This window comes from Mustelus asterias, unplaced genomic scaffold (assembly GCF_964213995.1).
Source record: "Mustelus asterias unplaced genomic scaffold, sMusAst1.hap1.1 HAP1_SCAFFOLD_208, whole genome shotgun sequence".
Lineage (NCBI taxonomy): Eukaryota > Metazoa > Chordata > Chondrichthyes > Carcharhiniformes > Triakidae > Mustelus > Mustelus asterias.
This window is the reverse complement of record NW_027590196.1, coordinates 345,339-371,557: the sequence shown is the minus strand read 5'-3', so window position 1 is coordinate 371,557 and position 26,219 is coordinate 345,339. Positions and strand designations below refer to the sequence as shown.

Below are 26,219 nucleotides of genomic sequence, written 5' to 3'. Positions count from 1 at the left end.
TCTAGGGTCAAGGACCAAATTCCAGAATGTCGTATACGATCAAAGAGGAATAGACATCCTCCTGATCAACTTTCTTATTGACTGTGTATAATGATGCACAGTACCGTGTCGAGAGTATTACTGATCCTACGCATAACCGCATAGTAATTTGCTGTCATGACAAAGAAATAAAGGGGGATTTCCGTTATACATTTAAGTAGTTGCTGGATTGTTTTAAGAACGAGCCACATGATTTGATTGTGATGTAATTCGGATGTTTCTGAGACTCATGCTGTTTAGTTTCAGTTTCTGTTCTGTGCAGGTACAGAGAACCATCTCTTTCAACAAACCTGTTAGACGTTACTTTGAATGTACATATGCAAACCACATCTTTTTCTTTTTGTTTAAAATCCACCCCTAACACAGTGAGAACATTACAGCTTCCGGCACGGTGGCACAGTGGTTAGCACTGTTGCCTCACAGTGCCGAATACCCGGGTTCAATTCCGGCTTGGGTCACTGTCTGCACGTTCTCCCCATGTCTGTGTGGGTTTCCTCCCATGGTTCGAAAGATGTGCTAATTAGGTGCATTAGCCATGCTAAATTCTTCTTCAGTGTTCCCAAACAGGTGTAGTGACGAGGGGATTTTCACTGTAACTTCAATGCGATGTTAATGTAAGCCTACTTGTGACACTAATAAATAAACTTACGTATTGGGGTTTAGAGTTCCAAAGATTCAAAAGCCTTTGAGTAAAATGATTTCTCCTCCTCTCAGTTCCAAGTGGCTTCACCCCTATTTTGAAGTTGCCATTTTAATACCCAGACTGCGCTCAGCTGACCAATGTCAATCAGATTTTCAATACTGTTGAACTATTGATGCAGAAGAGGACTCCATTCATTCAATGAAATATTCAAATCCATAAGAGGGCATACAAAATGCTGATCAATTTAATGTTGATATACCTTTTGGAAGACAGAGCCTATGATTAATCACTGCCTTTTTAAGTTTCACGAATGAAACATCATTACCTTATGACACTTGAAGTTGCAAGAGCTTTTAAACTTACCTGTCCAAAAGGCTCCTGATGCCACAGTAGGCTTCCCCCAAGTTTCAAAAATTGAATCCCCAATGCCTTCATGGAACCCCCTACCTCAAAAAAAATACCAACGTCACTTTACCAGAGTTCCACGTTTCCCACCCTGGGGAATATGACATCTCTTAGCTGCCGGCGTTTTGGCGAGAATAGGTTCCACTCCCTCCACATCTGGGCTCATGCGTCTGGGAGCGCGCCCAGAAATTGGGCACAATTCCTTCTCATTTTCACGTTCATTCAGCACTTTGAATTTTTTCGGTAGGTTCGCCCCAAAGTGTTTTTAACACCACGAAACCTGCTTTCATTGTATACTTACCCTGCAATACTCATCAATGGGCTTCAATCTCTTCATGGCCACATCTCTGACATGACTTCTTCTGAATAGAATTTTGCCTGAAATCAAAGCAAACAATTGACCATTATGTCAACTACTAAACTCAACAACCAGCCATTCACTAGAATCATAGTACTTGAATTTGTCATTTGATAGAACAGAATTTGAGTATTGCTGAAAAAAGACATTTTGTCAAAACTTTTTGTCTTACACTCATCATAGCAATCATAAGAATACCAATGTCAGGGAAAAAAACTTCATATTCTATGTGAAGGGAATGCTAATTATTTGGCAAATGGACTTTGATTGGAAGAGGCAACGTTGTTCTCGAGAACACACCAATTGCTGGAACTGACAGTTAACTGCCGAGCATTGTTCGAAATTTAAATCAGGCAGCTTCAGCTATACTCAAGTACTTGAATTGTTCAAAATCCAGTAAAAATAAATACATAATGACAAATACAAATTCCTGCAAATTTTAAACCAGTAATTTAACCACAAAAAAACCCAAAGTCTTTAGACCCTATCACTTAGGCGTGGGTTTTACAGAAAGAGAACTGATCACCCATTCCCCATCTAAAAGTCAGTTGGTACCTTATCAACCAGAAGTCCAGCGGCCCCAACAATATTACGCTGGGACACACTTAATTGCATCAGAGTGGGACGTTTACCACCATCAGGGAGTAAGTCCCACCATTGAGAGCTGTCAGTCAATCTGAATGACTGATAGCTCTTTAATCCCAACAGCACCAGAATAGTAGCCACTGCTTACTTCAAGTCCATGGAATTTGGGCAGTGAACTGGGCTGGACACAGTAGCACAGTGGTTAGCACTGCTGCTTCACAGCTCCAGGGACCTGGGTTCAATTCCCGGCTTGGGTCACTGTCTGTGTGGAGTTTGCACATTCTCCTCGTGTCTGCGTGGGTTTCCTCCAGGTGCTCTGGTTTCCTCCCACAGTCCAAAGATGTGCGGGTTAGGTTGATTGGCCATGCTAAAAAAAATTGCCCTTAGTGTCCTGGGATGCATAGGCTAGAGGGATTCGTGGGTAAATATGTAGGGATATGGGGGTAGGGCCTGGGTGGGATTGTGGTTGGTGCCAACTCGATGGGCCGAATGGCCTCTTTCCGTACTGTACCGTTTCTATGATTTTTTCTATGATTAGAGGGGCTGGAGGAGGGGATGTATGGTCACAGGTGACCCCCAGATGAGTTTCCCCCTACCTCCTCCCTTCCTGACATCAGCCTCTGCAATCAATGCTGTCGGACTGCTTGCTTTGCACTTGCCTTTGCTCACAGACTGGAAAATTGCAACAGAGGCAGATTGAGATCCTTAAGTTGTAGTTATTTAGCCATTAAGGGCATCAAAGGCCTGAAGGGCAGGCAGATTGCCTGACACCTTGCCATACCCCGTAATATGGGGATAGCTTAGTGTAATGACTTTAATCAGACAATTGAGATGGGCCTGTTAGAATATGAACTCCCTGATTAAGGCCAAATTGATGGGCCAATCAGGGTGCCTATTGCTTTGTACTTAACCAGGAGTGTCAGTTCCTCTGGCACTCCGAGTGTTGACTGCTAATTGAAAGCTCTCTGTATGCTGCTGTCAGCCTTGTAAATAAAGGGATTTTGATTAAGGGACTTCTGCTCCGAGGACTTATTACATTTAGGCAGTGGGCTGACTACTCACTTTATTTTACAAGTCCCCCACCTTCAAATACATCAACAGGTGCTGCAAGACTCAACCCCTAAAGCAGAAGTTTCCCCCATCCCAAACTCAGCTCCAGTACCAGTAGAAGGCTTACCTGGTTGACGCTATACTGAGGGCTAACAATTCAGGACTATTCTCTCCCATCCCTTCCCATAATAATATCTGTTTTGGTAGAGGATGGGGCTAAAAGCTAGCAGAAACATGTTATCCTTCATCTCTATGGCTCAGAAACAAATGAAAAATAGAGCATGAGAAACTTTGTGGCACCTTGAAAATACATTTACCTTCCCATCAATCATCACTCGAGTTACACATGGCATCATTACTTTTGATAAATAGATTGGCATAAGCACAACTAGAATAATTTTGCAAATACATTTTATCCTCAGTGGTGAATGAACTATATCCTTGGGTACCTACTGAGGCAAGGGAAGTGACTTGGCCCTCACTTGGATTTTGATAGAGTAAATTAATAAAGGGAAGGTTTCGAAAGGCTTGACACAGACAACTCTGGTTCTGATAACCTAGAACACAGCCTTACTTGACAACCATGGGCTTATAAGCCTGAGTTTAACAATCAAATTAATGGTGTTGATAGTCAAAAACAGCACCAGAGAGAACCTGCATGAAAGTATAAATGAAAAATAATAAAATGATAAATGAAAATGATAAATGAAAAACAAAGTTTCTAAAGGAGATAGATCTTGCCTGACCAAATATAGGGTGAGACTTTCCAGCTGCACTCGCTTCAAGACCGGAAAATCTTACTCGAGGTCAACGGAAACTTTGAATGGTCCTGTCTCACCAACTATAATTCCCAGGGCAGGCGGGACAGAAAAATTCCTCCCATCGAACTTTTGAGGACAAAATACCCCAGAGAGGGGAAAATCAGGTCATAGACTTTTAAAAGGTCTTGGATAAAAGCACAAGAATGATTTATCTACAATCCAAGGCCAACGGCAATTAAAGGTAGGTTAGTAACTCGTTAAAGGGAAGATGCAAAAGGTACAGGATATAATGAGCAAGGTTAAAATAAAGTGAAGTCTTAAGTGGGGTCTGAAAGGCCTATGGTGAAACCTTTCCTATTTGCAAGTAGATAAACAACCTGGTATCACAGTCTCAATATGAGGCAAGATGATCAGGATTCAGAAGCAACAGTTAAGATTTTACAAAGAGAATGGGAAAGTGTTGCAGGAAGGCTGGTTGATATCAAATGACGTTCAACATGAAAACATGCAACGTCGATATTGTTATTGAACAAAATACAAGGCAGGCGTACTCCATGGATCTCTTTCAGAAACAAAATGCAAAAGACACAAGACTGTTAACTGTTTCTTTGCTCACTGTCCATAGAGAACAAAAATGTTAGAAAATAGAACATAGAAAAAATACAGCACAAACAGGCCCTTCATCCCACAAGGTGCACCGGTCATGTCCCTACCTACCTAGGCTTATAAATAGGCTTACCAATAACCCTCAATCCTATTAAGTCCCATGTACTCATCCAGAAGTCTCTTAAAAGACCCTATCGAGTTTGCCTCCACCACCACTGACGGCAGCCGATTCCACTCACCCACCACCCTCTGAGTGAAAAACTTACCCCTGACATCTCCTCTGTACCTACTCCCCAGCACCTTAAACCTGTAGCAGCCATTTCAGCCCTGGGAAAAAGCCTCTGAGAATCCACCTGATCTATACCTCTCAACATCTTGTACACCTCTATCAGGTCACCTCTCATCCTTCGTCTCTCCAAGGAGAAAAGACCGAGCTCCCTCAGCCTATCCTCATAAGGCATGCCAACCTATCCAGGCAACGTCCTTGTAAATCTTCTTTGCACCCTTTCAATCATTTCCACATCCCTCCTGTCATAAGGCAACCAGAACTGAGCACAGTACTCCAAGCGGGGTCTGGCGAGGGTCTTAAAAAGATGCATCATTATCTCCCGACTCCTAAACTCAATCCCTCAATTGATGAAGGCCAGCACACCATACGCCTTCTTAACCACCTCCTCTACCTGCGAGGCTGATTTAAGAGTCCTATGGACCCGGACCCCAAGGTCCTTCTGGTCCTCTACACTGCTAAGAGTCTTACCCTTGATATTATACTCCTTCATCCCATTTGACCTGCCAAAATGGACCACTACACATTTATCCGGGTTGAAGTCCATCTGCCACTTCTCCGCCCAGTCTTGCATCCTATCTGTGTCACGCTGCAGCTTCTGACGTCCCTCCAACCTATCCACAACACCACCAACCTTCGTGTCATCGGTAAACTTACCAACCCATCCCTCCACTTCCTCATCCAGGTCATTTATGAAAATGACAAACAGCAAGGGTCCGAGAACAGATCCCTGGGGCACTCCACTGGTGACCAACCTCCATTCAGAAAAAGACCCGTCTACAACCACTCTCTGCCTTCTGCAGGCAAGCCAGTTCTGGATCCACAAGGCAACAGCCCCTTGGATCCCATGCCCTCTCACTTTCTCGAGAAGTCATGCATGGGGGGCCTTATCGAACGCCTTGCTGAAGTCCATGTAAACCATATCTACCGCTTTTCCTTCGTCAATGTGTTTAGTCACATTTTCAAAGAACTCCACCAGGCTCGTAAGGCACGATTTGCCTTTGACAAAGCCGTGCTGACTACTTTTGAGCATACTAAACTTCTCTAAATGTTCATAAATCCTGTCCCTCAGGATCTTCTCCATCAACTTAACAACCACTGAGGTGAGACTCACCGGTCGGTAATTTCCTGGGCTATCCCTATTCCCTTTCTTGAATATAGGAACCACATCCGCAATCCTCCAATCCTCCGGAACACTCCCGTCTCCATCGACGACGCAAAGATCATCGCCAGAGGCTCTGCAACCTCTTCCCTCGCCTCCCACAGTAACCTGGGGTACATCCCATCCGGTCCCGGCGACTTATCTATCTTGATGCTATTCAAAATTTCCAACACATCCTCTTTCTTAATGTCCACATACTCAATCTTTTCAGTCCACCTCAATCCTGTCGTACAACCACCCAGGTCTTTTTCCACCGTGAATACCGAGGTAAAATATTCATTAAGCACCTCTGCTATTTCTTCCGGTTCTGTACAGACTTTCTCACCTTCACCTTTTATAAGTCCTATTCCTTCACATCTCATCCTTTTACTCTTCACATATTTATAGAACGCCTTAGGGTTCTCCTTAATCTTACCTGCCAAGGCCTTCTCGTGACCCCTTCTGGCTCTCCAAATTTCTTTCTTAAGTCCCTTCCTACAAGCCGTATACTCATCTAGATCCCTATCATCGCCGAGCTCTCTGAACCTTTTGTACGCTTTCCTTTTCTTTTTCACTAGGTTCAGCGCAGCTTTCATACACCACGGTTCCTGTAACCTACCAACACCTCCCTGTCTCATCGGAACGTTGTCATGCAGAACTCCAGACAAACATTCCTTGAAAATCTGCCACCTTACTTCGGTACTTTTCCTCAAGAATGCCTCCTTCCAATTTACGCCTCTAATCTCCTGCCTGATGGCTTCATATTTCCCCTTACTCCAGATAAACACTTTCCTAGCTTGCCTGATCCTATCTCTTTCCAATGTTAGCGTAAAGGAGATAGAGTTATGATCACTATCCCCAAGATGCTCCCCCACTGAGAGATCCGACACCTGTCCAGGCTCATTAGCCAGTACCAGATCGAGTACAGCCTCTCCTCTTGTAGGCTTATCTACATGCTGTGTCACGAAACCCTCCTGAACACACCTAACAAACTCTTCCCCATCCAAACCCCTTACCCTCGGGATATTTCGAATCGATGTTTGGGAAATTAAAGTCTCCCATCACGTCAACCCTGTTATTCCTACATCTCGATGTGGAGATGCCGGCGTTGGACATTGGTTGGACTATTCCTACATCTCTCCAGGATCTGTTTCCCTATCTGCTCCTCAACATCCCTGTTACTATTGGGCGGCCTGTAGAAAACACCAGCAAAGTTATCGACCCCTTCCCGCTCCGAACTTCCACCCACAGAGACTCCGTAGACAACCCCTCCACGGCTTCCACCTTCTCTACAGCTGTGACACTATCCCTGATCAGCAGTGCCACTCCCCCCCCTCTTTTGCCTCCGGCTCTGTCCTTTCTGAAACATCTGAAACCCGGCACCTGAAGTATCCAGTCCTGTCCCTGTCCCCAAGTCTCTGTAATGGCCACCACATCACACTTCCAAGCATCGATCCACACTCTAAGCTCATCCACTTTATTCACTACACTCCTGGCGTTAACATAGACACATCTCAAACCTTTGGTCTGAGTTCTCCCCTTCTCCATCACCCGTCTATTCTCCCTCTTACACTGTGTACAATCCTTCTCTATTTGCGGGCTAACCTCCTCGCTCTCCGTCACCTCATCACGATTCCCTCCCCCCAATCTTTCTAGTTTAAAGTCTCCCCAGTAGCCTTAGCCAACCTTCCTGCCAGGATATTGGTCCCCCTAGGATTCAAGTGCCACCTGTCTTTTTTGTACAGGTCACACCTTCCCCTAAATGGTCCCAATGATCCAGGAACCTGAATCCCTGCCCTCCCGCTCCAGTCCCTCAGCCACGCATTCATCCTCCTCCTCACTCTATTCCTGCTCTCACTTTCCCGTGGCACAGGCAGCAATCCTGAGATTACTACCTTTGCGTTCCTCCTTCCCAACTGTCTACCTAACTCCCTATATTCTCTTTTCATGACCCCTTCCCTCTTCCTACCTATGTCAGCGGTACCAATATGTACCACGACCTCTGGCTCCTCTCCCTCCCACCTCAGGATATCTGGGACGCGATCAGAGAAATCCCGGATCCCGACACCAGGGAGGCAGACCACCATCCGAGACCCCCGTCTGCCTCAGCAAAAACGCCTGTCCGACCCCCTTACTGTTGAGTCCCCGATTAATACTGCCTTCCTCCTCCTTTCTTTAGCCCTCAGAGTTACAGGGCCGGACTCTGCTCCAGAGACATGGCCACTGCTGCTTCCCCCAGGTGGGCTGTCCCCCCCAGCAGTACTCAGACAGGAGTACTTATTGTGAAGGGGCACATCCACCTCTAGCACCCGAGCTTTCCCCTTCCTGACATTACCCACTTGTCTGCCTCCCGTGGCCCTGGTGTGACCACCTGCTGATAGCTCCTGTCTATCACCTCCTCATTTTCCCTAACCAGACAAAGATCCTCGAGCTGCAGTTCCAGTTCTCGAACATGGTCCCTTAGGAACCGCAGCTCGACACACCCATCACAGATATGGACGTCCGGGAGGCCAGGAGCCTCCAGGACCTCCCACATCCTACATTGGGAACAACAGACTGGCCTCACACTCATAATTTCCCTTCTTATTTCAAGGAACACAGAGAAACATACTTAAGAATTAAACTTACCCCGCTTCGCCCTTTCCACCTAAGCCCTGAGAGCAAAAGCCCTTCAGCTCTCACTCTGCTCCCTTCTCACTCCGCTGCCCGCTGGATACTGCAGCCTGCTTTTTAAACCTCCTGCACGCTTAAAAAAAACGAACTGCTTTCCCAGGTCGCCCCGCGGGCGGCCTACCTCCGCTTTTCAAATTTAAACTACTACAACAAGAAACCCCGCAAAAAAATAAGTAAAAATAATCAATTTCTTACCCCTTTAGCTGAACTCACAAATCGCACAAATCACAAAATATGTAGGGTTATAGTTTTATATCAACAATCAATTGAGTTCAGATTTGCAGAAGCCAATTGTAATTGTAAATTCAGAGGCTTATAAATGTCTTATAGTCGACTTCTGGCTGGAAATCAAAACTCTGACGAACTGAAGCTTGCAACTTGTTGCATTGTAAATGTTTAGGAAAAAATATAATGGCACATTAACTGACTGCACCTTGGCTAATTCCTGAATTGTAAAACAATCCTTTAATTCCATCAAGGACGCAGAAACCAAAGATGTCCAAAGATGTGCAGGTTAGGTTGATTGGCCATGCTCAAAATTGCCCTTAGTGTCCTGAGATGTGTAGGTTAGAGGGATTAGTGGGTAAATCTGTAGGGATATGGGGGTAGGGCCTGGGTGGGATTGTGGTCGGTGCAGACTCGATGGTCCGAAAGGCCTCTTTCTGTACTGTAGGGTTTCTATGATTCTATGAAACCACACCTCCTTTTCATAGCACCTGCTATTCTGGTAAGGATGTCCCAAAGCTTCTTTGAAGGGCTACAGAGAGAAAGTAAGGAGGTAGGGTGGTTGAGGTAAGCAGGTAAGGAGTAGGGTGGGTAAGGTGGTAAGGTATGTGAGGGTGTAGGCTGGCAGCTGGATAGGACAGTGAGATTGGCTTAGGTCGGTTCAGGGCAGTGGAGTCTGGTGGTGGTGGCTAGTCAGGTCAGGTGGGCAGGGTTAGTCAGGTCAGGGTAGTAGTTGGGGAAGTCAGAGAAGGAATCACAGAATACTACAGTGCAGAAGTGGCTCTGCGGCCTATCGAGTCTGCACTGACGCATAAAAGGCCCTGACCTGCCCACCTAATCCCACTTGCCAGCACTTGGCCCTTGCCTTGAATGTTATAGAACATAGAACATTACAGCGCAGTACAGGCCCTTCGGCCCTCGATGTTGCGCCGACCAGTGGAACCAATCTAAAGCCACTCTAATCTACACTATTCCAATATCATCCATATGTTTATCCAATAACCATTTGAATGCCCTTAATGTTGACGAGTCCACTACTGCTGCAGGCAGGGCATTCCACGCCCTTACTACTCTGAGTAAAGAACCTACCTCTAACATCTGTCCTATATCTCTCACCCCTCAATTTAAAGCTATGTCCCCTCGTGCTAGCCATCACCATCCGAGGAAAAGGTCTCTCACTATCCACCCTTTCTAATCCTCTGATCATCTTGTATGCCTCTATTAAGTCACCTCTTAACCTTCTTCTCTCGAACGAAAACAACCTCAAGCTCCTCAGCCTTTCCTCATACGATTTTCCCACCATACCAGGCAACATCCTGGTAAATCTCCTCTGCACCCTTTCCAACACTTCCACATCTTTCCTATAATACGGCGACCAGAACTGTACGCAATACTCCAAATGCGGCCGCACCAGAGTTTTGTACAGTTGCAGCATGACCTCCTGGCTCCGAAACTCAATCCCTCTACCAATAAAAACTAACACACCGTACGCCTTCTTAACAACCCTATCAACCTGGGTGCCAACTTTCAGGGATCTATGCACATGGACACCCAGATCCCTCTGTTCATCCACACTACCAAGTATCTTACCATTAGCCCAGTACTCTGTATTGTGGCGTGCCAAGTACTCATCCAGGTACTTTTTAAAGGATGTGAGGCATCCCGCCTCCACCACCCTCCCAGGCAGCGCATTCCAGACCGTCACCACTCTCTGAGTAAAAAGGATTTTCCTCAAATCCCCCCTAAACCTCCCAACCCTCACTTTTAACTTGTGTTCCCTCGTAACTGATCCTTCAAATAAGGAGTACAGCTGCTCCCTATCCACCCTGTCCATGCCCTTCATAATCTTGATCACTTCAATCAGGTCATCCCTCGTCTCTCTGCTCCAATGAAAACAACCCAAGCCTATCCAACCTCTCTTCATAACTTAAATGTTCCATCCCAGGCAACATCCATTCTTAAGCTCCATTTCTTAAACTTCCAGTGCAATCACATCCTTCCTATAATGTGGCGATCAGAACTGCACACAGTACTCCAGCTGTGGCCGCACCAAAGTTCCATACAACTCCATCATGACCTCTCTGCTTTTATAATCAATACCCTGATTGATAAAGGCGAGTGTGCAATATGCCTTTCTCACCACCCCGTTGACATGCCTTTCTGCCTTCAGAGATCTGTGGACAAACACGGCAAGGTCCCTATGTTCTTTCGGAACTTCCTAGTGTCAGACCTTTCATAGCATTCTTCCTTGTCAAATTACTCCTTCCAAAGTGTATCACATCACACTTTTCAGGGTTCAATTCTATCTGCCACTTTTCGCCCATTTGACAATCTCATTTATATCTTCCTGTAATCCAGGACACTCAACCTCACTGTTAACCACCCGGCCAATCTTTGTGTAATTGGCAAACTTACTGATCCTGCCCCCCACATAGTCATCTATGTAATTTATATAAATGACGAACAATAGGGGGCCCAGCACATATCACTGTGGTACACCACTGGTCACTGGCCTTCAGTCACTAAAGCAGCTGCCTGTCACTACCCTTTGTCAATTATGTATCAACCTGTCAGACCACCCTGCATCCCATGTGCATTAGCCTTCTTAATGAGTCTTTGTCAAAGGCTTTGCTGAAATCCATGTTAACTACATCAACCGCATTACCCTCATCCACACACTTGGTTACATGCTCAAAATATTCAATCAAATTTGTTAGGCATGACCTCCCTCTGACAAAACCATGCTGACTACCCTGATCAAACCTTGCCTCTCCAAATGGAAATAGATTCTGTCCTTCAGAATCTTCTCCAGTTGTTTCCCAACCACTGACATGAGACTCACTGGTCTATAGTTCCCTGGCTTGTCTCAACGACCTTTTTTAAATAGTGGGACCCCATTAGCTGTTCTCCAGTCCTCTGGCTCTCCCCCGGTGTGGAGGTGCCGGCGTTGGACTGGGGTAAATACAGTAAGAGTTTTAACAACACCAGGTTAAAGTCGAACAGGTTTATTTGGTAGCAAATGCCATTAGCTTTCGGAGCCCTGCTCCTTCGTCAGATGGAGTGGATATCCACTCCATCTGACGAAGGAGCAGGGCTCCAAAAACTAATGGCATTTGCTACCAAATAAACCTGTTGGACTTTAACCTGGTGTTGTTAAAACTCTTACTGTGCCTTCCCCGGTGGCCAGGGAGGAATTAAAAATTTGGGTCAGAGCCTCTGCAATTTCCTTCCTAGCCTCCCACAACAGCCTGGGACACAATTCATCCAGACCTAGAGATTTGTCCACTTTTAAACCTGCCAATACCTTGTCACTCCCGATGATAATTTTCTCTAGAGCCTCACAGTCTCTCTACCCGAGTTCCATAAATACCTCCTCATTCTCATGGGTGAAGACAGATGTGAAATATTCATTAATACCCTCCCAATGTCCTCTGCCTCCACCCACAGATATCCCCCTCGGTCCCTAAAGGGCCCTACACTTTCCCTGGTTATTATCTTCCCATTGATAGGATTTTCCCTACTTTTACCGGGCGGCACGGTAGCACAGTGGTTAGCACTGCTGCTTCACAGCTCCAGGGTCCTGGGTTTGATTCCCGGCTCAGGTCACTGTATGTGTGGAGTTTGCACATTCTCCTCGTGTCTGCGTGGGTTTCCTCCGGGTGCTCCGGTTTCCTCCCACTGTCCAAAGATGTGCGGGTTAGGTTGATTGGCCAGGTTAAAAATTGCCCCTTAGAGTCCTGAGATGTGTAGGTTAGAGGGATTAGCGGGTAAATATGTGGGGGTAGGGCCTGGGTGGGATTGTGGTCGGTGCAGACTCGATGGGCCGAATGGCCTCCTTCTGCACTGTAGGATTTCTATCAGCCAGAGCTTTCTCATATCCCCCCTTTGGTCTCCTAATTGATTTCTTAAGCTCCGTCCTGCACTTTCTGTACTCCACTAATGCCTCTGCAGACTTACTCCCATTATACTTGTTAAAAGCCTCTCTTTTCCTTCTCATTGTATCCTGAATGTCTCTGTTTTTCCATGGTTTTCCGGTATTGTTACAACTTCCTATTACGTAGAAACATAGAAGATAGGAGCAGGAGGAGGCCATTCGGCCCTTCGAGCCTGCTCCGCCATTTATTACGATCATGGCTGATCATCCAACTCAGTAACCTAATCCTGCTTCCTCCCCATAACCTTTGCTCCCATTCGCTCCAACTGCTATATCCAGCCACCTTCCTAGAGGGAACATGTCAGGCCTACACCCTCCCCATTTCATCTTTAAACGCCCCCCCACTGCTCTTCTGTAGATTTCCTCACAAGTAACTCATTCCAGTCTACCTTCGCCAGATCCTGCCTTATTTTGTTAAAATCGACTCTCCCCCAATCCAAAACCTTTTTCTGCAACTTGTCTATTTCTTTATCCATAACAAATTTGAATTGAACCATGTTGTGGTCGCTTTCACCAAAATGCTCCCACACCAACACATCAACCATCCCCAGCATTAGGTCTAGCACTGCTGGATCCTCTACATATTGACCTAAAAAGCTTTCATGTCTACATTTTAAGAACTCTACTCCATCTAAGCCCTTAACTATCTCAATTAATGTTGGGAAAGTTGAAATTGCCTAATATAATAATATAGCCCTCTTAATATTTTTACACCCTCCACGAATTGAGCACACATTTGCCCTCTAATTTCCCGCTAGGAGTCAGGAGTGTCAACTGAATAGTTACTCAGGAGTTAGACTAGGATTTTTCCAGCTAACTTTCTCAGGTAACAATTCAGGTAAGTAAGTTGGAACCACCGGAAATCTCTGACTCTAACTCAGAGTCAGGGATTTTTGGGGGGAGATCCAGTGACTGCAATATTTGGCCATTACTTCAGGTCAGCTAGCCCTAGTTGACACAAGTTCAAACTCTACGAACAGAGCTGTTAGGTTAAAGGCACTTTATGGAATTCAAAAATAGAGCATACTGTTGTGACATGTTGAGTCACCAGCTTCGGAATATTGAAGTAATCTGTGGAGAACCACAGAGTTTGAAAGCTAACCAAGGGAACATTTCAGACCACAATCAAAAATAAACCACTTGCCCCCTCCCCCATCTATGCCAGAGACTGTGGAGAGTACAAGGAACTGAGAGAGGCTGGAAGAATCCGAGAAACCACAGACGTCTGTGCAGTCAGGATATTTGAATACAGTCTAGTCGTATTTTGGATGAAAAAGTGAGGACGAAGCATTGTTTTCTTTATGGATATATAATTTTTATTTCAATTCCTGGGGAAAGGGGAGTATGGCATTGAGATAGAAGATCAGCCAGGATCATATTTGAAAGGCAGAAGAGCAGAGGGCTGAATGGCCTAGTCTGGCTCTTATTTTCCATATTTCCATATTCCATTCTGTAGGATGTGGACAGTGCTGGCAAGGCCGAAATATATTGCCCATTTTTAAATACCCTGGAGAAAGTGGTGGCGAACCATCTGCTTCAACCCTGCAGTCTAAATGGTGAAGGCACATCCACAGGGTGTTAGGTAGGAAGTTCCAAGGTTTTAACCCAGCAACAATATATGTACAAGTCAGGATGGTGTGTGGCTTGAAAGGGGAGCTTGCAGGTGGTGGTGGTACCAAACGTCTGCTGCCCTTGTTCTTCTAAGTGCTATAGGTTTGGAAGATGTTGTCAAGGAAGACTAGATGAGTTGCTGCAGTGCATCTTCTAGACGTTACACAACGCTGTCATTGTGCACCAGTGGCAGTCACTCCCATTTCACCTCTAGAAAACAGCTCTTTCATCTATGTTTGAACCAAAGCTGCACTGAGGTCTAGAGATTAGATTTGTCCTGCCATTTGTGGACAGGACTTACCAGGGTAATTTTCTACTATGTTAGCTGTGTGCCGATATTGTAGGTGTACTGAAACAGCTTGACGAGAGGTGTAGCTAGATCTGGAACATGAATCATCTGTGCTATAGTTGAGTTGTTGTTGGATACACCCTTTGCTGTATCCACTGCATTCAGCCATTTCTTGATATCACTTGTTGAGTGAATCGAACCAGCTGAAGTCTTGTATCCATGATGGGGAGGATCTTAAGAGGAGGCAGAGGTGGATCAGCTGCTTTGCACTTCTGGCTGAAGACACTTCAGCTTCATCTCTTGCACTATGGGAGATGGCAGCATAGTGGTAACATCACTGGGCTAGTAATCCAGAAGCATAAGCGAATGCTCTGGGGGTTCGAATCACATCACAGCAGCCGGTGGAATTTTAATTCAATTAATTAAAATCCCAATTGACTACTTTTTAAAAAATCTGGAATACAATGATAATCTCAGAAATGCTGACCATGAAACTATGACGAATTTTTATAAAACCCCATCAGTTCACTAGTGCCCATTAGGGAAGGAAATCTGCTAGTCTGGCCAACATTTGGCTCCAGACTTACAGCAATGTGGCTGACTCAAACAACCCTGAAGCAAGCTGCTCATTTCAAGGGAGGTTAATATTTGCCTTGCCAGCAGCATCCACAGACCGTGAAGGAGTGAAAAAAAACTTGCATGCTGGGCTCTGCCATCACCAGGAATGGGTGTGTTCATGGAGCTGCATCCTCCTGTAATTCTTTTGATTGCCCACCACCATAGGGTCATAGAGATATACATTACAGAAAAAGGTTGTTCGGCCCATCAAGACAAAGACAAACCACCCAATTGTTCTTATCCCATTTTCCTGCACTTGGTCCATAGCTGTGTATGCCTTGGCATCACAAGTGCAAATCTAAAATCTTCTTAAATGATGGTCTCTGCCTCCAGCACCCCTTCAGGCAGAGAGTTCCTGACTCCCACCATGCTCAAGGTAGAAAAGCTTTTCCTCACATTCCCTCCAAACCTCCTGCCTGTTAGCTTTAATCTATGCCCCCTGGTCAATGATTCCTCCACCAAGGGGAAAAGTTTCTTCCTGTCTACTCTATCTATGCCCCCCATAATTTTATACATCTCAATCATATTTTCCCTCAGTATCCTCTGCTTCAAGGATAATAACCCCAGCCTATCCAATCTCTCTTCATAACTAAATTCTCCAGCACAGGCAACATCCTGGTAAATCTCCTCTGCAGTGCTGTCATATCCCTCCGATAATGTGGATTCCAGAACTGCACACAATATTCTAGCTATGGCCTAACCAACGCTTTATATAGTTCCAGCACAACCTTTTTACTTTTTACTCTAATGTGAGGAATAAGAGGCTTCTTACTCTTATGTGAGGAATAAAAGAATGACCAGGGTGAGGTTAGGGCCGGTCAAGGACAGTAGTGGGAACTTGTGTATGGAGTCAGTAGTGATAGGCGGGGTGATGAATGAATACTTTTCTTCAGTGTTCACCAAGGAGAGGGGCCATGTTTTTGAGGAAGAGAAGGTGTTACAGGCTAATAGGCTGGAGGAATTAGATGTTCGGAGGGAGGATGTACTGGCAGTTTTGAATAAACTGAAGGTCAATAAGTCCCCTGGGCCTGATGAAATATATCCTAGGATTCTTTCGGAGGCAAGGGATGAGATTGCAGAGCCTTTGGCTTTGATCTTTGGGTCCTCGCTGTCCACGGGGATGGTGCCAGAGGACTGGAGAGTGGCGAATGTTGTTCCTCTGTTTAAGAAAGGGAATAGAAATGACCCTGGTAATTATAGACCGGTTAGTCTTACTTCGGTGGTTGGTAAATTGATGGAAAAGGTCCTTAGAGATGGGATTTACGACCATTTAGAAAGATGCGGATTAATCCGGGATAGTCAGCACGGATTCGTGAAGGGCAAGTTGTGCCTCACAAATTTGATTGAATTTTTTGAGGAGGTAACTAAGTGTGTTGATGAAGGTAGGGCAGTTGATGTCATATACATGGATTTTAGTAAGGCGTTTGATAAGGTCCCCCATGGCCGGCTTATGATGAAAGTGAGGAGGTGTGGGATAGAGGGAAAGTTGGCCGATTGGATAGGTAACTGGCTATCTGATCGAAGACAGAGGGTGGTGGTGGATGGAAAATTTTCTGACTGGAGGCAGATTGCTAGCAGAGTGCCACAGGGATCAGTGCTTGGTCCTCTGCTCTTTGTGATTTTTATTAATGACTTAGAGGAGGGGGCTGAAGGGTGGATCAGTAAATTTGCTGATGACACCAAGATTGGTGGAGTAGTGGGTGAGGTGGAGGGCTGTTGTAGGCTGCAAAGAGACATAGATAGGATGCAAAGCTGGGCTGAAAAATGGCAAATGGAGTTTAATCCTGATAAATGTGAGGTGATACATTTTGGTAGGACTAATTTAAATGTGGATTACAGGGTCAAAGGTAGGGTTCTGAAGACTGTGGAGGAACAGAGAGATCTTGGGGTCCATATCCACAGGTCTCTAAAGGTTGCCACTCCAGTGGATAGAGCTGTGGAGAAGGCCTATAGTGTGTTAGCTTTTATTAACAGGGGGTTGGAGTTTAAGAGCCGTGGGGTTATGCTGCAACTGTACAGGACCTTGGTGAGACCACATTTGGAATATTGTGTGCAGTTCTGGTCACCTCACTATAAGAAGGATGTGGAAGCGCTGGAAAGAGTGCAGAGGAGATTTACCAGGATGCTGCCTGGTTTGGAGGGTAGGTCTTATGAGGAAAGGTTGAGGGAGCTAGGGCTGTTCTCTCTGGAGCGGAGGAGGCTGAGGGGAGACTTAATAGAGGTTTATAAAATGATGAAGGGGATAGATAGAGTGAATGTTCAAAGACTATTTCCTCGGGTGGATGGAGCTATTACAAGGGGGCATAACTATAGGGTTCATGGTGGGAGATATAGGAAGGATATCAGAGGTAGGTTCTTTACTCAGAGAGTGGTTGGGGTGTGGAATGGACTGCCTGCAGTGATAGTGGAGTCAGACACTTTAGGAACATTTAAGCGGTTTTTGGATAGGCACATGGAGCACACCAGGATGATTGGGAGTGGGATAGCTTGATCTTGGTTTCAGATAAAGCTCGGCACAACATCGTGGGCCGAAGGGCCTGTTCTGTGCTGTACTGTTCTATGTTCTATGTTCTAACCTCCCTCCCTGCTCTTAAACTCTAAAGTTGCCATAGTCCCAGATCGCCATAGGCTGCTCTCTCCTTTCAGGGGGAGCTGACTGGTGGTGATTTTAACCTGAGATCAGCATACCTCAGGCGAGGGGCAAGGTTGAGAAGGCGGGGCCTTCATGAATAACCTCAGCCGGTACGGGAATTGAACCCATGCTGTTGGCATCGCCAAGCCACCAAGACAACTAAACTAACCGACCTCAGTCTTGAACTCTATGCCTCAGCTAATAGGCATGAAGGACTGAATGTGGCAAATTTGCAAAACTCCGATCTGATCCGCTGGTTCAGGGATCAGTTAATTCTGCCTATGGTATGCTACTTCCACTGTTTAGCATACACCCAATCCTGTGCTATAGCTTCACCGGGTTGGCACCTTATGTATAGTTAGTATGCTCCCAGTATGCTGTACTACACACCGCACTGAACAAGGGTTGTTCCTCAACCTTCGTAGGGTGATAGATACACCAGGGCTGAGGTTAGATAGTGGTGGAATTTACTGCTGTCAATAGCCCACAGTGACACTCAATTGTGAACTATTAGAACTGTATTGTTGAGAAAAAAAACAAATATTGTCAAAGCTTTTTGTCTTGCACTCATCAGGACAAACACAAGAATGCCAAATTTCAAAAGGAGTAACAAGTTATACTGTGATAATCAATTCTGATTGCCCGACTTGTCCCCCAAACTCTTACTTAATTCAAAAAAAGGTTCTATGCCTGGACATGCTTCTTTTGCCTACAGAAGACAGTTAGATCCCTGCATATGAATACAGGTACCTTCTAGCAATTGTAAGTGAGCCAACCTTAAATCTGGACAACGTTAAATTGATTCTTAGTACAATTGGGATTGCTGAGCAAGTGCTATCCCATTGCAGAATCACACTTAATGTTAGGCACTATGTTCTGAGTTTTGCAAGCAGACTGGTTGAGAACATTAAGTACTCTGCCTATTGCAAACAGCTGAAGGGACATGCTGTTTGATATGATCCAGCAATCATACAGACATACGGCTTACATTCCTAGTGTCACACTAGCACTGAAATTCATATACCACGTTACTTATTTGTGGTAGGCAGAATGTCTTTTTGGTTTGACCGCAGCACCGTGTTAATGGAAAATACTATTTGCGTTGCTACTGCATAGAAGCAGTGTGAAATGGCTAGCTTCAACAGCTTGCCTTATCAACAATCTCGGTAAATAGGGCCTGAGTCATTTGCTCACCATGCAAGTTTGACACCAAAATAGAATCATAGAAACTCTACAATGCAGAAGGAGGCCATTCGGCTCATCAAGTCTGCACCGACCACAATCCCACCCAGGCCCTATTCCCGTAACCTCATGTATTTACGCTGCTAATCCCTCTGACACAGGGTCAATTTAGCATGGCCAATCAACCTCACCCACACATCTTTGGGCTGTGGGAGGAAACTGGAGCACCCGGAGGAAACCCACGCAGACATGGGGAGCACGTGCAAACTCCACACAGACAGTGACCCAAGGCCGGAATTGAACTCGGGTCCCTGGCGCTGTGAGGCAGCATTGTTAAGCATTAAAACTCTCCTGCAGGATAACGGCTAGCCCAGTCAGGTCATTGCTCACTGTGTATTGTGCATACTCATGAATGGGTCTATGTCTGCCACTTTCAGACTTGAAAACTGTCAAATTACCCTGAAATTACAATTTGAGCAACTAGTAAAGATAGCTAGCTGTTTCACACTGATGCTAAGCAGCTGCAACATGAGTGGCATTTTCCACCAACAGGATGTTGCCGTAAAACTAAAAAGATGTTTTGCCTTCCACATCATTGAGTAATATGAGACATAAGTTTCAGTGCTGATGCGGTGCCAGGTTCGCAGGTTGATCCAACGACTGGCAGGTCGTATTAAACAGCATTGTCCTTCAGCTGTTCATAATGGGCAGAATACTAACCGTGCTCAACCAGCCCACGTTTGCAAAATTCAGTGCACAGTATCTAAAGTAAGATGCAATTCTGCGATTAGACAGCACTTGCTGGATAGTCGCCGGTGTGCTAAGAATTATGCTAACAACCAATTTAAGATTAGCAGCTGGGCTCGCAAGATGGCTCAATGACACTTGCTAGAAGCTACACGCATTCATATGCAGGAACCTATCATATGCAGACAAAAGGAATATATGCAGGCATTGCACCTTTTTTGAATTAGACAAAAGCTTGGGGAACAATAGTAAATACTGATTTCTCATCAATATTTACTATTGAGAAAAGCATGGATGTTAGGGAACTTGGGGAAATAAATAGTGATGTCTTGAGGAGTGTACCTATTCTAGAGAAGGAGGTGCTGGAAGTCTTAAAGTGCATCAAGGTAGATAAATCCCCGGGACCTGGTGAAGTGTATCCCAGGACATTGTAGAAGGCGAGGGAGGAAATTGCAGGTCCCCTAGCAGAGATATGATCTTATAGAGGTCTATAAAATAATGAGGGGCACAGATCATCTAGATAGTCAATATCTTTTCCCAAACTTAGGGGAGTCTAAAACTAGAGGGCATAGGTTTAAGGTGAGAGGGGAGAGATACAAAAGTATTCAGAGGGGCAATTGTTTCGCACAGAGGGTGGTGAATGTCTGGAACAAGCTGCCAGAGGTAGTAGTAGAGGCGGGTACAATTTTGTCTTTTAAAAAGCATTTAGATAGTTACACGAGTATGATGGGTATAGAAGGATATGGGCCAAATGCAGGCAATTGGGATTAGCTTAGGGGTTTTTAAAAAAGGGCAGCGTGGACAAGTTAGGCCGAAGGGCCTGTTTCCATGCTGTAAACCTCTATGACTCTATATTTGAATCATCGATTGTCACGGGTGAGGTGCCTGAAGATTGGAGAGTGGCAAATGTTGTGCCTTTGTTTCAAAAGGGCTGCAAGGAAAAGCCTGGGAACTACAGGCCAGTGAGCCTCACATCTGTGGTGGGTAAGTTGTTGGAAGGTATTTTGAGAGACAGGATCTACAGGCATTTAGGGACAGTCAGCAGTGCTTTGTGAGTGGAAAATCATGTCTCACAAATTTGATTGAGTATTTTGAAGGGGTAACCAAGAAGGGAGATGAGGGCAATGCAGTTGATGTTGTCTTCATGGACTTTAGCAAGGCCTTTGACAAGGTACCACATGGTAGGTTGTTGCATAAGGTTAAATCTCACGGGAACCAGGGTGAGGTATCTAAATAGATACAAAATTGGCTTCTTAACAGAAGCCAGAGAGTGGTTGTAGAGGGTTGTTTTTCAAACTGGGGGCCTGTGACCCCAGCGTTGTGCCTCAGGGATCAGTGCTGGGCCCACTGTTATTTGTCATTTATATTAATGATTTGGATGAGAATATAGGAGGCATGGTTCAGAAGTTTGCAGATGACACCAAGATTGGTGGCATAGTGGACAGTGAAGAAAGTTATCTCCAATTGAAACGGGATCTTGATCAATTGGGCCAGTGGGCTGACGAATGGCAGATGGAGTTTAATTTAGACAAATACAAGGTGATGCATTTTGTTAGATTGAACCAGGGCAGGACTTACTCAGGTAATGGTAGGGCGCTGGTGAGAGTTACACATCAAAGGGATCTAGGGGTGCATGTTCATAGCTCCTTGAAAGTGGAGTCATAGTTGGACAGAGTGGTGAAGAAGGCATTTGGCATGCTTGGTTTCATCGGTCAGGACATTGAATACAGGAGTTGGGACGACATGTTGAAGTTGTACAAGACATTGGGAAGGCCACACTTGGAGTATTGTGTACAGTTCTGGTCACTTTATTATCGAAAGGATATTATTAAACTAGAAAGAGTGCAGAAAGAATTTACTAGAATGCTACTGGGACTTGATGGTTTGCGTTATAAGGAGAGGCTGGATAGACTGGGACTTTTTTCTCTGGAGCATAGAACTCTAAGGGGTGATCTTTTAGAGGTCTATAAAATAATGAGAGGCACAGATCAGCTAGATAGTCAATATCTTTTCCCAAAGATAGGGGAGTCTAAAACTAGAGGGCATAGGTTTAAGGTGAGAGGGGAGAGAACAAAGAACAAAAAACAGTACAGCACAGGAAACAGGCCCTTCGGCCCTCCAAGCCTGTGCCGCTCCTTGGTCCAACTAGACCAATCGTTTGTATCCCTCCATTCCCAGGCTGCTCATGTGACTATCCAGGCAAGTCTTAAATGATGTCAGCGTGCCTGCCTCCACCACCCTACTTGGCAGCGCATTCCAGGCCCCCACCACCCTCTGTGTAAAAAACGTCCCTCTGATATCTGAGTTATACTTCGCCCCTCTCACCTTGAGCCCGTGACCCCTCGTGAACGTCACTTCTGATCTGGGAAAAAGCTTCCCACTGTTCACCCTATCTATCCCCTTCATAATCTTGTACACCTTTATTAGGTCTCCCCTCATTCTCCGTCTTTCCAGGGAGAGCAACCCCAGTTTACCCAATCTCTCCTCATAGCTAAGACCCTCCATACCAGGCAACATCCTGGTAAACCTTCTCTGCACTCTCTCTAACGCCTCCACGTCCTTCTGGTAGTGCGGCGACCAGAACTGGACGCAGTACTCCAAATGTGGCCTAACCAGCGTTCTATACAGCTGCATCATCAGACTCCAGCTTTTATACTCTATACCCCGTCCTATAAAGGCAAGCATACCATATGCCATATGAGATACAAAAGTATCCAGAGGGGCAATTTCTTCAGAGGGTGGTGAGTGTCTGGAACAAGCTGCCAGAGATAGTAGTAGAGGTGGGTAGAATTTTGTCTTTTAAAAAGCATTTAGATAGTTACATGGGTAAGATGGGTATCGAGGGATATGGGCCAAATGCGGGCAATTGGGATTAGCTTAGGGGTTTAAAAAAAAAAGGGTGGCATGGACAAGTTGGACCAAAGGGCCTGTTTCCATGCTGTAAACCTCTATGACTCTATAACAATGCCTTGCCTTGCCTTGATCAAATTTGCCAACCAATCTGCACCCTTTTCTCATGCTGCATAAATTGTTGCTCCCTTTGAAATATGGCATTCTTATGTCTGTCCTGATGAATGCAAGACAAAAAGCTTTGGCAGCACCTCTTTTTTTCAGCAATAATCTAGTTCTGTACCAAGTGAATATAGAACATAGAAAAGCTACAGCACAAACAGACCCTTCGGCCCACAAGTTGCGCCGAACAATTTCCTTACCTTCTAGGCTCATCTATAACCCTCTATCTTACTAACCTCCATGAACCTATCCAAAAGTCTCTTAAAAGACTCAATCGAATCCACTTCCACCACCACTCCCGGCAGCCAATTCCATGCACCCACCACCCTCTGAGTGAAAAACTTACCCCTAACATCTCTATACCTACTCTATACTACATCTGTCTGAATCTATCTCATTTAGCATAACAATAGTGTCACATAAAAAAGAGTCCTCAGTCTGTTATGCATCTGTATTAATTCTTATTAGCTTACTGAAGCTTTAAGGTGTTGTATTCATGTATTCACTAGAAAAAGTCCCTAGCACAGGGGGTTGGTGAGGCCAGCATTCATTGCCCAATGCCATTTTCTTTCAGAAGGTGGTGGTGAACTGCCTTCTTGAACTGCTGCAGCCCATGTGGTGTAGATACACTCACAACGCTGTTAGGGTGGGAATTCCACAATTTTGACCCAGCAACAGTGAGGGAACAGTAAAGTATTTCCAAGTCAGGATGATGAATGGTTTGAAGGGGAACTTGCAGGTGGTATTCCCATGCATCTACTGCCCTCATTGTTCTAGATAACAGTGGTCCTGGGTTTGGAATACTATCTAAGGAGCTTTGGTGAAACCCTGCAGTGCATCTATAGATGGTGCACACAGCTGCCACTGTGCATCGGTGGTGGAGGGATTGAACATTGGCGGAAGGGATGCGAAAGGGAACTATGGATCTGCACACCTAGATCCCTCTGAATACTAATATTTCTAAGGGCTCTACAATTTACTGTATAATTTTAAAATGCTTAGAGTATCTAAGCATTTTAAAATTCGATCAGGCTGAGTGACAGAAAGTAACAAAATATATATGTCTATTACAGACCAATAAATGAGGCAGAGAATATTTATAAGGTATTTTATGTTCAAATCAGGAAAAAACAAAGGGGGTAAAACTGAACAATGAGGGATTTCAATTCGTTTGAGACTGATTGGAACATTAGTGAGAATGAGAAACAATGTACTTAACAAGTGGAACTTGTATTTATACAGCGCCTTTATTGTAGAAAAATGTCCTAAAATGGGTCAGAGGCATAAGCAAACAAAATTCATGGAGCAAAAGGTGCCAGCACTCAGTCTTGGGTGAGACACAATGTACTCCACCTAAGCATAAGGGCAGCTGAAACCAAATGTATTCAGCCACCACCAGTATCTCTGTATCCTTGCCACAAACTCCTTCCCCTTCCTTTGTCTCAGTCTGAACCAGATTGTCCACAATTTCAGCATCCTATTTGACCATAAGCTGGACTTCAGATTCCAAATCTAAAAACTACCTGCTTCCACCTCCACCACTACTTCAGTCCCTCCATCCATGAAATCCATATCTGTGTCACCATAACCTCCAGACTTCGCTTACTTCAATTGTTTCTTGACCAGCTTCCCAGAATCTATCCTGTAATAATGTCAGCTCATTGGGAACTTTCTTGCACACAATACCTGCATGCTCATTGCCCCCGTTCTTTCTGACTGATTTTGACACCTGGTCCCCAAACACTTCAAATTTTAAATTCTCTCCTGTGTTATATTATTGGACGGCACGGAGGCACAGTGATTGGCACTGGTGCCTCACAGTGCCAGGAACCTGGATTTGATTATGGGCAGCATGGTGGCACAGTGGTTAGCACTGCTGCCTCACGGTGCCAGGGACCCTCGTTCGATTCCAGCCTTGGTCACGGTCTGTGTGGAGTATGCACTTCCTCCCTGTGTCTGCGTGGGTTTCCCCAGGGTGCTCTGGTTTCCTCCCACAGTCCAAAGATGTGCGGGTTAGGTTGATTGGACATGCTAAAATTGACTCTAGTGTCAGGGGGATTAGCTGGGTAAATGTATGGGGTTACAGGAATTTGGCCTGGGTGGGATTGTGGTTGGTACTGACACAATGGGCTGAATGGCCTCCTTCTGTACTGTAGGAATTTTATGATTCTATGATTCCGCCATTGGGTGACTGTGTGGAGTTTGCACATTCTCCTAGCGTCTGTGTGGGTTTCCTCCGGGTGCTCTGGTTTCCTCCCAGGCACAAAGGTGTGCAGGTTAGGTGGATTTGCCATGCTAAATTGCCCCTTAATGTCCAAAGATGTGGTTAGATGGATTAGCCATTGTAAATGTGCTGGGTTACGGGGATGGGGGGGATGGGGTGGGGGTGGCCTGGGTAAGATGCTCTATCAGAGAGTCAGTGCAGACTTGATAGGCCGAATGGCCTCCATCTGCACTGTTTGGATTCTACGGTTCTATAATCCTTTCATTGCCCCACCCCTCTACCCAGCTCTTCATTTCTGTAATTCAGACTTTCTCCTTATCATTAATGGTCTTCAGCTGCTCTTGTCGCCTGGACTCCCACTCTAAAACACATACCTTAAGCCCCTCCACCTTCCTCTTCCCCTTTAGTTCCTTCTGTAAAACCCATTTCTTTCACCAATTTTTTGGTCATCCTTCTGAATACACACTTCCTGAAATGCTTTGAGATGTTTTTCTAAGTTGAAGGAGCTTCATAAGTAAAAAATATTGTCAGGCTAAACACAGACAAATAGCACCACAGAGAACCCCATGATTATATATTTAGGCCACCGTGGATTCTCACTCTGTACAAGGCAAACAATCAAGTAAATCAGAATATAGAAATGGAGGGATAGGGAAAATACCAGAACCTATTTTTAAGGATCTGTTAACAAAATACTTGGAAAATCACGTGTTTAAACAGTCAACATGGTTTTAAGAAAGGGAATTTGTGTTTGACAAATCATAACGTGGGTCAATTATTCCATCCCTATCATCACAACCCGAAATGTTATCTGTCTCTCCACGAATGCTGCGTGACCTGCTGAGAATTTCCAGCATTTGACTTTATTTCAGATTTCCAGCATCCACGGTATTTTGCTTTTATATTCTGTCCCAGGATTTAGGCACGGCGGTGTTTCAGCTCGAAATGTGCAGCTGCTGCCCAGTGCACACATAATAAATTCATCACAGCCTGTGCCAGAATGATTTCCATTCCTTCCTATAACTGTAGTTCTTACATTCCACTAGCAATCATATTTTATCGCCAGCTAAAGGCAGTGAATAAGCTCTTTTATCAATTGTCTGTGAATCATGAAGTTCTAAAGTACTTTTTGAAATGTTCCCCACACACCCAACATATGCATCTTACCAATCAAAGTCCAAAACAGAAGTGCTGCCCA

At 45.1% G+C, this 26,219-nt stretch overlaps 1 protein-coding gene across 1 annotated transcript in view; it reads right to left on the bottom strand.

The window, feature by feature from the left end:
- sh3pxd2aa (SH3 and PX domains 2Aa) overlaps nt 1-26,219 on the bottom strand; it is a 622,535-nt gene that overhangs the window by 379,301 nt on the left and 217,015 nt on the right. The window contains exon 4 of the mRNA XM_078203748.1: nt 1,389-1,465. Within this exon, the coding sequence (XP_078059874.1) occupies nt 1,389-1,465 (77 nt within the window). The remainder of the gene's footprint in view (nt 1-1,388; nt 1,466-26,219) is intronic.